At 39.4% G+C, this 13,515-nt stretch overlaps 1 protein-coding gene across 1 annotated transcript in view; it reads left to right on the forward strand.

Moving 5' to 3' along the window:
• The window catches only part of IRS2 (insulin receptor substrate 2), a 33,650-nt gene extending 27,377 nt beyond the window's left edge, over positions 1–6,273 (forward strand). Inside the window, exon 2 of the mRNA XM_067563709.1 lies at positions 3,770–6,273. Coding sequence (XP_067419810.1) covers positions 3,770–3,774 — 5 coding nt within the window. The 3' untranslated portion in view covers positions 3,775–6,273. The remainder of the gene's footprint in view (positions 1–3,769) is intronic.
• The last annotated feature ends 7,242 nt before the right edge of the window (positions 6,274–13,515 follow it).

Raw genomic sequence — 13,515 nt, forward strand, 5'->3', positions numbered from 1 at the left:
GCAACAAGAAGTTTGATGTGGATCTCATGGCACCACATGTAGCAGTATTTATTGCTCCTTTCCTCATTAAAAGCCTGATCCAGAGCCTATTGAAGTTAATGGAAACAATTTCACTGACATTATTGAGCTTTGGATCAGGCCTTAAGAGCCCAGTTGAAGAATGTATTTAAGCATGTGAGTAGAATCATTAGAGTCACACAGTTAAGTATCTTGTTGACTCGCGCTTCAAATCATTGTACAAGTACACTTTATTATGGGTCAGATTCCTAAATTATTCTTCTGAATAAGTGTCTCTAACAGGGCAGTAAGAGAGATGCTGTTTACTCACCATTTGCATTATGATATTCCTTAATACAACGGTTCCCAACGTTTTCGAGTGTGCAGATCCCTTTTCAACCTCCAAACGTTTTGCGGACCACCACATGCTACTAGTTGTAAAATATATTAGTCGTACATTTTTAGAAACTATATGAAATGATTTTTTATTCGAAATTGTACATTTTCTTGGTGAGGATGTTTTTATTTTTCTTTTCCGTGGACCCTCTGGGTCCCAAGGGTCCGCGGACCACAGGTTGGGAACTGCTGCCTTAATACATGTAAACTAAACTGTAGTTTACAGAGATTTCTTAAAATATTTCTTAAAATAGTACAAAATCTAGACTAGTGGTAACTTGTAGCTTTTATTAACAGCAGTTGCTGTATTAGATCAGACCACCTGGACTAGCATCCTATTTCTGGAAGCAGCTAGTTCTAGATGCTTCTGAGGAAGGTGCATGACAACTCACGGGAAGTTTTGGAATAATCTTCCCAAAGCAGAAGCTTCTTCATCGTGTGCTTATGTTCCTTTACATACAAAAGTCCTAATGACTGTAATCAGGGTTATTCTTATTATCCATATAGATAATAGACATTTGATCCCCTTTTAAATCCTATTAAAGTATTGGCTTCAGTTATATTATTGCCCTTTTGAGCAGTAGTGAAAATTGGAACTTTGCAGGATGATTTCTGCTCAGATAAGAGATCAGTGTTACAGAGGCCTGGTTTACACTACAGGTGGATTTCGGCAGCAGTCAACGGGAGATATGCAAGCTATGTAGAGTAGCTTGCGTATTTCCCGTCGACTTACTAACTTCTACTTACCATGGCGTCTCCACTGCACTGCGCCAATGGGAAATGCCCTCTGGTTGACGCAGCCTTACACTCCTTGCTGGGTTGGATTAACGGCGTCAACTTCCGGGATCGATTGAGCGGGTCTCCACTGCCACTCAATCGATTCCTGCAGAATTGATCCTGCACTGCTGACAGTGCCGCCGGCAGTGTAGACAAAACTAGAGTCAGGCTGTTTTTTAGTGTAGTCTGTTTATGTACAAACACTTCCTGCTTCCTTAAACCCAGCAGTAGGAACAAAACTGCATGCAAGACAGTCTCTTTGTAGAAGCAACTGACCAGGCCTTTGTGCCCTATCCTGAGAAGTGACTCTCTTGACTCTGTTTCTCCTCATAGACCCACACAGACGTGTAAGACAATGCAGCACACTCACGCTGACTGCCTACACTACAGGTTTGTTCCAGGCCCTGATTTTGAAAGGTAGGAAACCCCCAGTAGCTCCATGCTCTCACCTCTCTAAAGTGCTTGCCACATGGCCCTAGCTGTCAACCTCCTTGGCTGCAGCGGTTTTTACTACACAGAGGGAGCTTGAGGTGGGTGCTTAACATATCCATTTACTTTTCTTATAAGACCCTGAATGGTGGACCATTACACTTCTATCATAACAATTTCTTGTTTCTTATGAATTCCACAGGTTAATTATGCATTAAAAATCATTTTTATCTTTCAATTTAAATAAGAGCATCTCACTTACCATCCTGTATTGTACCAGTCACTAATTTGCATGTCCCTTCTGAAGTTTGTAATCCCCACCCAGATTAATAGGCTGTTGGTCTTCTTCCCGCATAGTCAAAATGTGTGTGGGTTTCTTTTATCTGTAACTAGAAGCTAGACTGCAGTAGGCTTTTTAGAGGTTAGAAGCAAAGGCCAAATTTTCAAAAATGGGTGCATAAATTTAGGCTCCAAGTCTGTATTTAGGCACCTAAATAAGTAGCCTGGCTTTCAAAAGTGCTGAACACTCAGTAGCTCCCATTGATTTCAACAAGTCACTTTTCTTGGATAAACTTGGTGTAGTAGGTTTTAGAATTAATGCGCATACAATGATTTTCGTGTAGTTTTGTAACAAGCCGTGGTGTTTGGTTAATCAGGAATCAATATGGGGAAAATCAATTATGTAAATACTATATTTACATTTTTGTTAATTATCCAAGTTTCATGTATAACTTATGTATCAGCTTTATATTTGTTTTTACATTTATTTTACATCCCAAAGTTAAGAAATACATGATAAAGTACACTGACAGTACATCCTTGATCTTATGTCCATACTCAGGCAAACTTCCACTCAAAGTTAACAGGGATTTTTGCCTTGGAGACTGCTGGATCCAGGCCTACATTTCTGAACAGATATATGATTTTTTTTTTCCCTGGCATTCCAAGCACCCTTTAATTTTGGCAAAAAGTTTGCAGTTCACCTTCAGATTCCTTGGAGCTTTTAAAACTAAGTTTTGCTGCAAAGATAAAATTAAACAAATCAGGCATCATGAGGAGTACCTAACATGAACATAATTTTGCATTCATATTATCTGATATTGTACTACGCATATGCTATTTTGTAAATTTACAAGGTCTCTGATTTCTGTTAATTGTTATGTATGCTCAACTGCTGTAAATAATAAGAAGCTAAAAGCAATCTATATTTAAAAAAGCCACACATCAAGGAAATTTGTTGTTTTTTTAATAGCCATCATAACAAATCCTCTTAAAGTTGTGAGTTAAGAACTATGACGGTGCAGCTGTATGTCAGTGGGACATATCTGTCATTATTTCTTTATAATAAAAGAACCTGATGCAGTTCAGCTGGGTTCTTTAAAACAGTGTGACTCTCTTAAAATAAAATGGGATTCAGAAAAATATACAGTATACTGTTGCTTGGCCCTTTGAGGCAGCTATTTAGGCAACAGCCATTATTCATTCTATACATTTATTGGATTGAAAGGTAAAGGAGAGGATAGCTGTTTTGGTTGGTTGGGCTTTTTGTTTGTTTGTTCTTTGGCCATTTTCCTTTCCAGCAGCAGAGTTTTTTAGGTCTTCATCTGGCACAGTAGATTTCTTAGTAACTGAAATAATTGTCAGATGATTATCCATTATATATACTCATTTATCTTTTGAGAAGACTTGCCCTTCATACAAAATATTGTCAGGATAATCTTGTTTTTCAATATCTAGAAGTAGACTCCACTAGATAGCTTCCAACTAGATTGAAAACTGTTGTTACTATATATTTTCTAGAACTTGTACCTTAATATTAATACAAACCAGTGCTGGTCAGAAAGGAATGGGGTTGGGGGAGGGGGGATTTTTTTCATTTCCTTTCCCATTTTCCTCCCCAAATCACGTTTGGTGATTTTGAACAGTTATCATTTACGGTCATGAAAACAAAATAGTATGAGGTTGGAAAATGCTCCTGATCCCCTTTTCCTCCATGTAATACCATGTGAGATATGTGAGCATATTTTTATAGGTAATTCTTATGTAGATACCTTTTTTTGGTCATTAAAGCCTGCCGTAAAGGTAAAATAATCTCTTTGTGGTTTTTAAATCAGCAACTTGATTTGTGTTGTATTTATTGACCTTGTTTCATTTTGTTCCCCCCCGCCAGAGTGAAGGAGTTATTTTTATCACCATGACCTCAAACAACAGAGTACAACATTGAAAGAAGCTGCTTGTCTTATGTTTTTTAAAATCTGAAGCTGCTTAAGGTTTACTTTATTTTTTGTTGTTGGTCTGGACGGTTACTTAATTTTCAAAACAGTTATGGACTATACTGGACAACAGATCAGCAAGGAAGGGAGAGCAACCTGCCTCACTCATTTCCTGTCATTGACATCTACAGTATCATTGTGCTGCTGTTTTGACAGACTTTATTAAAGATGTTTAGAAATGCGGAACTTTTCAACCGGCCTCTTTAACTTATGGCCAATGCCTTCATTTCTTTTTTCTGAAGAGACGCACTGTATTTATTCTTCAGCATATTAGGGGATTCTGCAAACACCTGCAAAAGCAGTAAAATCTGGTATTTACTGGCATAAATTCAAGCCTACCACAGTACTACCTCAGTTCGAAGTAAAGCCGGATTTGTATTGTTGGTGTATAACAGGACCTCCTTTATCTCTATGCTGAGTATCTCTCTAGAACAGTCTTCAGCCTTACTGAACTTTTTAAAGTATACCGCTCAGCTGCTGGTTGGTTCTAAATCACTAGCTGGAGTGTTTACTTATCAGACAAAGCCCAATGTGGGCACTGAAAAGTCTAAAATGAAATGAAACTTTGTGGATCGGACTTTGACGAAAGATTCAGAATAGTTATAAAATGTGTAACTGAAGCAAAGTAAGTTAAAAATAATCAAACTGCATTGGGGGGGTCTCTCTCTTTTTACCTTTGACGCACTTGTTTAATCCTCTCTTAAGTAGGTGTTTATGTAGGTACTTCAAATTGCAAACGCTTTTTCTGCTATTTACAAGCTCGTATTTGTCAATTGACCCTGATTTTAGCTGCATTTCTCGTAACCAAAAGTCCACCCAGGCATTCTAGAAATGCCAGGATGGTGGTAAGTATTGGACAGATTGAAATGTTAATTCTAATGCCATCCAGAAAGTACTAATATTTGCCTCTTACCAGAAAGTAACATTCCAGCTAAAGGCATCATTAAATAAGGGAAAAATAAAAATTGCAGCCACTTATCTAGAGTTCTTTACAAGGATGCCCATTTATTTTAAATTTTCAGTATTCTGAAAATACCAGTGACGTGGTGGCTATTATCACAAATGTCACCTACAATATTTGCACCAGACTAACAGAATGTTGTATCACCTTGTTGCTTCCTTGATAAATTTAACAAAGAGTTCATATAAAATTATTTTTAAGGGTACCTCCCCAGTGCCTGCTCAGATAGTCATGTAAGTATTACACTAAGTCATTTGAGTTGTGTGTGATTTTTTTTTTTTTTTCAAATTCTCTGTGATAAGTGGAGAACCTATACATCACTATAAACAGACTGCATTATATAAACATTTTTTTTGAGGAAGACAAAAGTCAATGTCTTACAAATACAATGGCAATGCAAAGTCTTCCTGCTTACATGCTGAACTTCTAGAACAGAGGATTGTATTACAAGACAAAGATGAATGTAAACTAATCCCTTTTCCACCCTGCGACACACTTTTTTTTTTCTGTGTAATTTTCTGGGGTCTTGCAACACAGCAGTGCATAAACTGTACAATATGGATCTAAGATCAATTCAAATGAGCTTACATCTGGTTTTTTAAAGCCTGATAAATGTTTCTAAAATGTTTGAAGTTAGTACTTGTTCAGTTATGGACCTGAAACAAATACAATTGTTGACATTTGCTATATAACCCCTCCCTCCCCCCACCCTAACAATAGCACTGAATGTGGTACCTGCTGAATGCAATGTTTTAACTTCTACTTCAAAGAAGCCCTCTGTACCAATTGTAAGATCATGCCACTATAACAAAATGGTTAATATTCATACAGCAACTTAAAAAGAAAACTTGATGATGTACTCAGTTCTCTTCTATCCTGTATATTTCACAAAAGGCATATGCAATATTTACATTCTTGATTTAGTTTACAGAATGGAACCAAAATGTATAAATGTTATGTTTGCTAAAACTTCACAATGTATATTGGGTCTTTGTACATTTTGCCTGACTTACCTTAAATTTAAAATATTTTTTTGCTATATAACCTTAATAGTTATTAAGCAGTGTTTTCTTTTTGGGTACGTATTGTTTCTGGATATCAAGATATTAAATATATTTCTTGCTATTGTGATATGACAAGAGACTTAACTTATCTTGCTGTGTCTTCCAATGTACACGCTGTATATAAGGATAAATGTGATGCTGCTGGAGACAAGAATAAATGGAACTAGAGTAGTGTATTGTATTTAGTCTGTATTGATCATGGATGCTCTCCTTAATAGCCATATGCAATAAAATACATTATTTATTAAAGGAATAAAGTCTTTGAGGGCATGCTTTCTGTAGGATTTTTGTTTGTTTGTTGTTGACATGAAACCACTTTATTCCTGTTTCTTTAAGGTGAATCAGGCTTTCTATGAATAAATCTTACTGTTCTACAGTCATCTGCATTTCTGTTAACAGAAACAATAATTAAAATCAGTAAATGACTTTTAGTATTTCTTTTGGAATTGTACAGGGTTTTGTTTTTTTAAATCAGTATCTTTTTTTAAGGAACAAATTTTGCCCTCAGCAAAGGTGTAAGTGAGGGGCAGGATTTGGCCCTTAGTGTTTAACTCCTGTTATAATCTGATTAAATTTTTAAACATTTTCAAAGCAACTGAACACATGCTAATTTGCAAGAAGGAAATATTTTAACTTTGCATTTAGCCCTTATGCTTTCCGTTAATGCTCAAAGAGCCTGAGCCGCACGGGGAGGTGGTGCACGATGGGAGCCTTTGCCCGTTTCCTTATAGGAGCAGACATAGGCTGATTATCCCTTGCCATACCCCTCATGTGGTTGTCTACACGTGTGCCAAGTGAACTTAAAACATTATCCAGAGTTGGTCTGTTTGCTGGCTTGCGTGCAGGGGCTTTGGGACACAGTAAGAGACAACCCCTCTGGAGTGTCAGGCAGTACTGGTTGGCCTACTTGGTTGGTGTTCTCCAGTACTATGTAGCCAAATAATGACTGGCCCTCTGTGTGGTTTCTTATGCTATGCAGGCTGGTGTGGAGGAAGCAGACTTGGGGACTGCACCTGGCACTTGTTTGGGGGCATGTGGGAGCATGAAGGATTGGAAAGATTCCTGCTGTCTCGAGCTGACCCATAATTAGCAGGGGGCTAGTGGCAGAGCATTCTTGGTTATTATTTGTATTATAGTAGTGCCTAGAGGACCTAATAGAGATCAGGGCTCTGTGGTGCTGGGCACTCTACATACACTTACTAGAACGCTCTTCCTAGTTGGAGACAGAGTTCTAATACAGTATTCAACAAGGAATCTATCTCTGTTTGCCTTTGACATAGTTATAAAAAATGTCAATCAAGTCAAGCGCGCTGCTTTAAAACATAGCAGCTAACCCACCAGCAAACCAAAACTCTCCTCCCTGACAAACATCAGTTCCCCTCCTTCCCCCAAGGTCTAAGTTAATAGAACATGCCCTGAAAGTCAAACATGGGCTGCTTCACGCTAAGGGTGGGAGGAAGGGTCCAAAGCCTGAGGGCCCATCTCAGAGAACACTTCACTGATAGCTGCCTTTCTTAAACTGATGAGACTCCAAGGTTGTGACAGCATGGCATGGGGGGACAGACTGTCTCCCAAGCAAGCAGGTCCCAAGCCATTTTGGGCTTTATATGTTTAAAAAAAATATAAACAGTAGAAGCACCATCTGAAAATCACTAGACAGCAATGCAGATCCCGGAGTACTGCTGTCATGTACTCCTGGCGAGATATGCCACTTACCAAATGGGCATTAACCTTCTCCACCACCTTCAATACAGCATTTGAGTTGGCTTAAGCTGCAGCCTCAGCTAGAGTGTGTTACAGCAAAAGCATTTTAGAAGCGACTAAGGCAGGGATCACGATAGGAAGGTCTGCCAACAAAAGACACGATTTTCCAGCAGCACCTGGAGTTTCAATACAACCCCGAACAAGAGTTACAAATAGTGGGCATGCTCTCCGAAAGCTAACCTGCTATAACTTCAGGTCACTTCTTACCACCTACAAGCATCATCTCAGCCTTATGTGGATTGAGGGGTCAGCCAGCTAGTGCTGAGCCATGCCCCAGCCTCCCCCAACTGCTGGCCCAGGTATTCAGTAGCACTGGCGGAGTCACGTGAGAGAGAGAGAGAGAGCTGGATATCATTAGAATACTGTAAAGCACCGCAGCCTGTCCTGTTAACCCTTCTAATGTTACCATGTGCATGGAATCCAAAGGGAGACCAGATGGAGACCTGTGAAACTCACCAGGCAGCATCCTTGAAAAGAAAGAGCTACTATAGCCTCTGAGAACACTCAGCAAGAAAGAAGCGGAGCCATCTAAGAGCAGCCCCCATCCATTTCTATGGTCTGTGGGTGAGTCAACAATACATCATGATAAATAGCATTGAGACTGGTGCAACAAAATCAGTATAGACACCAAGGGGCAGATTCTCCGCTGTACTTCATTTACACTGAGTGCATCAGAGTGGGAATTTGTCAGTGAGCTGGTTATGGGTCCTTGATTCTCTAACCCAGTGAGTTCAGAGCTGCTTAGGGACCACTCTAAATTGCACTACATGACAACAGTCCCTAAGGGACTACTTGCCAACTGGGTGTAACTGAAGAGAACTGCACTCTGGCCACAAATCTTCTCTGCTTCCCTTCACACTCAACATTTTCTCTGTCCTGAGGACTTATGGCTCCCTTACGCCAAAGTTATCCCCAGCTGGGGAGTTACACCCGGTCTTCACTCCGTTTGAGCTATCTGAGTGGCATGAAGAGAGAGTAGCAGGCCTGAGAATCTGGCCCCAGTCTTCATCAACTTCATTCACTAGATCACCTAGAAATGTCTTCAATGCAGTTTTTCTCATTCCCAGGTGTGAGCTGAAGTTGGGACACAAAGGGATTTTATGACACTGCAAGAATGACCTTTTCTTCAGATTTTTCATGGCTGGTGAAGGGGTGTATGTGGGCTGGAGGTTATTCTCAGTGGATGGATTGTTGTGTAGGAGCTTTGGCCTACATTTTCAAAAAGTACTGATTTTTTTGGGGTGCCTCAATTTTTTGGGTGTCCAACTTGAGACACCTTACAGTGAACCTGGTTTCTGGAAATCAGACCCCTTCCAAGATGTCTCAGCCTGGGTATCCAAGCAATGGAGGCAACCAAAATCGCTAGCCACTTTTGAAAATGTGGGCCGTTGGTCTTTTTTTCCCTTTTAAATGATGTGTTTATATATAGTGATTAAACGTGTTTTAAATTGTTTAAAGAATCCAGAACAAGGGATAGGCATAACTATAAGAATGAAGTAAATATTAAACTGAGTTATGTCTAAAATATTTGGACTCCCACAGGGTCAGCCAAAAATATTGGCTCTTACAAAGAAAAAAAAAAAGGAGACTAAACATCAGTCTGTATTTATATATTTTAAATGGGAGGAGAGAAAGGAATTAGAACTACACACCCTAGAGATCCATACATGCAAATATCAGGGAGTCTAGATAAAAGAAAACTGTCTTAGCAACATGATTCACATATTCAGCACAACCATAGGAACCATATGAGCTGCAGATGGTCTGGTGAAAGTAAATCTACACACCAGGTTCTACACATTTTTAAAGGTCCTGCTTCCAAATCTAGGATTAGCCTGTGAGACCACTAATATTACCCCTTTTCTAAGCATTCATTAGTATAGGTGAGCTCAGCTGCTGAAGTGAATGTCCAGTCTACAGTTCTTACTTTTGCAAAGTTGTGATTGGATGTTTTGCCTGTGTAAGAAGTGCAGGATCAGACCTAATAACGTTACCTATATTTTACTAAAGCAAGTGTAATTAAACCCATCATAATAAAAAACATTTTTAAAAAGTGCATCTCGAGAGGAATTTAATACACTCTAAAACTATTTATGTACAAAGCCTGGCATTAAATCAGCAGAGTTAAAAGTTAACATTTGTCCAAATCCTCCTAATTCTTTTTAAAAATAATATTCCATCATCAAGTGCTGTACTGGCTTTCTTGACAATGTTTTCAACTAAATTACAATGGTAAAGCCTCCCCAGACATTTTCTGGAATGCCTTAAAGGTACACAGAAAAGGTACGATAATGCATTACATTACATGATCAAAAAATCCTTTTTGATAGAGCAGCTATTATTGGAAAAGAGAGACTCTGCAACATCAGTCTTTGACAGCTTGAGTTGGAAGCAGATATAGTATTTAAGAGAATTGAATTCAGTTACATTGCTTATTCCCAACTAAAGTTCCGCTCCTATGTTCAACCACCCTTCTCTGAATTTGGTAATTGAAGTAAGCAACGTTAGCCAGATAAAGCTGACCATTCCATACTCCTAATTCAACATCAGCGATTATAATTTATAACAAAAAGGGTAAGATTTCGCTCAGATTTTTAACAGTCATTCCACAATAGGAAATTCCAACATATAGCACAAATACTTTTTTTTTTTTTTTTTTTAAAGGAAATCCAGGCCGACAAATTACAGAAGAACACAAATTCCAGTTCAAAGATGAAATGCGAGTAGATGACATGGAAACTAATAGTAGGATATCCTAAGTTCCACTGGTCTTAATGGTGAATTTTATAAAACTTTCAGGGGGGTCCTTTTTCATTGAATCCTCCAGATGTTTCAGGATTTTCCAGGACAAGGCAAAATTCCAAATGCATGTCAAGAGAAAGGTAAAGCATACTACCTAATTTTGCAGAATAACCTGGACAGCGAAATACTTGTGAAAGTTCTTGCCAAGCACCTATTATTGATCTTGTTGTCATTCATTCATTTATTCATATTCATATTCATATGTAGCAAATGAACAAAGCACAGGTCAGGAGAACTCTAAATATCATACATCAGTGTAAAAGGATAAACCCACAGAGCCATATCCTCAGCTGGTGTAAATCAGTAAAGGTCCACTGGAGTTCTGCTAATTTATCCTAACTGAAGATCTGACCCGGAAGAATTTTTATTTTTAATCCATAGATGAAGAAAAGGCTTTGGATTGTGTGCTATGGGATGATCTTTTTGCATTACATGAGAAAATTAACTTCAGCCAGTTATTTATTTCCTCTGTCAAACATTTCTATTACTCATCAGAAGTATCCAAGTATCCTTATCCTAAATGGGATATACTCTGAACCTTTTGAGTTCAGATGCAAAACCTGACATGGTTACCCATTGTCCCCAAATCTGCACTGCTTGTATATGATACTCTGAGTAAAACTGACATTTCTGTTCAATGTATCAGTGCCGCAATCAAGGAATTGCCATGTCAGCATGGCCAAATTTGCAGGAGTGCCTTTATCCAATGAATCAGTAAAGCAATCCAATAGTAACTTCTACGGTAGGTGGGCCTTTAAAGATTTTAGATATATGGGAGTTCACATTTTTTCTAAAGTGAAATGTTGAAGGTAATCTACTTTGAATTTTAGGATTCCTTAAGGAATCCATTTTAAGGCACTTGGAAGAGAGGAAGGTGATCAGGAACAGTCAACACGGATTCACCAAGGGAAAGTCATGCCTGACCAACCTGATTGCTTTCTATGATGAGGTGACTGGCTCTGTGGATGTGGGGAAGGCGGTGGATGTGATATACCTTGACTTTAGCAAAGCTTTTGATACAGTCTCTCACAGTATTCTTATCAGCAAGTTAAAGAAGTATGGGTTGGATGAATGGACTATAAAATGGATAGTGAACTGGCTAGAGCATAGGGCTCAACGAGTAGTGATCAATGGCTCCATGTCTAGCTGGCAACCGGTCACAAGCGGAGTTCCCCAGGGGTCGGTCCTGGGGCCGGTTTTGTTCAACATCTTTATTAATGATCTGGAGGATGGGGTAGATTGCACCCTCAGCAAGTTTGCGGACGACACTAAGCTGGGGGGAGTGGTAGATACCCTGCAAGGTAGGGATAGGATACAGAGTGACCTAAACAAACTGGAGGATTGGGCCAAAAGAAATCTAATGAGGTTCAACAAAGAAAAGTGCAGAGTCCTCCACTTAGGAAGAAAGAATCCCATGCACAGCTATAGACTGGGGACCGACGAGCTGGGCAGCAGCTCTGCAGAAAAGGACCTGGGGGTAACAGTGGATAAAAAGCTGGATATGAGTCAGCAGTGTGCCCTGGTTGGCAAGAAGGCCAATGGCATATTGGGCTGCATTAGGAGGGGCATTGCTAGCAGGTCACAGGAAGTGATTATTCCCCTCTATTCGGCATTGGTGAGGCCGCATTTAGAATATTGTGTCCAGTTTTGGGCCCCCCAATACAAAAAGGATGTGGACAAGTTGGAGAGAGTCCAGCGGAGGGCAACAAAAATGATTAGGGGGCTGGAGCATAGGACTTATGAGGAGAGGCTGAGGGAACTGGGCTTGTTTAGTCTGCAAAAGAGAAGAGTGAGGGGGGATTTGATAGCGGCCTTTAACTACCTGAAAGGGGGTTCTAGGGAGGATGGGGCTAGGCTGTTCTCGGTGGTGGCAGATGACAGAACAAGGAGCAACGGTCTCAAGTTGCAGGGAGGGAGGTCTAGGTTGGACATTAGGAAAAAGTTTTTTACTAGGAGGGTGGTGAAGCACTGGAATGGGTTACCTAGGGAGGTGGTGGAATCTCCATCCTTAGAGGTTTTTAAGCTGCGGCTTGACAAAGCCCTGGTTGGGATGATATAGCAGAGGTTAGTCCTGCTTTGAGCAGGGGGTTGGACTAGATGACCTCCTGAGGTCCCTTCCAACTCTAATATTCTATGATTCTATGATTAAGCCTTCAAAAGTGGCATAACCTCTCTTTTATCTCTGTTGATTGCATTAACTCCCTTCAAGTTTTACCAATAGTGGTTCTACCCTGGTATAGGAAAGACTTGGACCATATCTGTACTTCATTTAATCTCGCAAAGCAACAAAACCCAGGATCCGTCAATTCTGAAGAAATAAGGACAATGGAGGATTCAGCTTCCCTAGCTAGAAATTTTAGGATTCGGCAGATATGACAAGGTACATTTAAGAATATTTATACTTCAAATAAACACAAGATAACCTCATCGTCACCATGGTAAAACATGTATGCTTTATTCTTTGAACTAGTTGTTGTTGCTTGTTGTGGACAGTAAAAGGAGTATCCCACTGCCCATTTATACCTGCATTCCTCGCTGTCCATGCTACAGGATTACAGATTGGTGATAATGTTCAGAAAGCATATATCTGTTGGATTTTCCTTCGATGCTCTATTGCCATAGAGTAACCAGTATTGCTAGTGATTATTAGCCCCAATAATTCTATATTTTAATGACAGTAGTTTATTTTCCTAATCTTGGTATATAAAGTAGCAAGGTGCCTTGTCAGTGTATGAGATGTTCTTAGAGAGATGAGTGCTCTGTTGGTAAAATTCTTCCCAACTGTTGTTAAAATAAGTAGTTCCTGTCTTCTCCACAATGACAGAGACTCCTTCTTTGTTGGTGAATATTATGTAAAGTGCCTAATTAGACTAATTAGACTGCACATGACATCTATAGTTATATGCAGCCAGGTATGTCTTGGCAGGGTCAGTGTAGAGATTGTCGTATATTTTAGATATATTTTTTTTTTTTTTGCCAATCCCAGTGTAGCTCTTGTACTTATTCTCATAAACAGAAGATCCACAGGGAAAAAAATAACCTGTGTACATAA

Source organism: Emydura macquarii, unplaced genomic scaffold (genome assembly GCF_026122565.2).
Source record: "Emydura macquarii macquarii isolate MOO-44397 ecotype Brisbane River unplaced genomic scaffold, CSIRO-AGI_Emac_v2 contig_2531, whole genome shotgun sequence".
Taxonomy (NCBI): domain Eukaryota; kingdom Metazoa; phylum Chordata; order Testudines; family Chelidae; genus Emydura; species Emydura macquarii.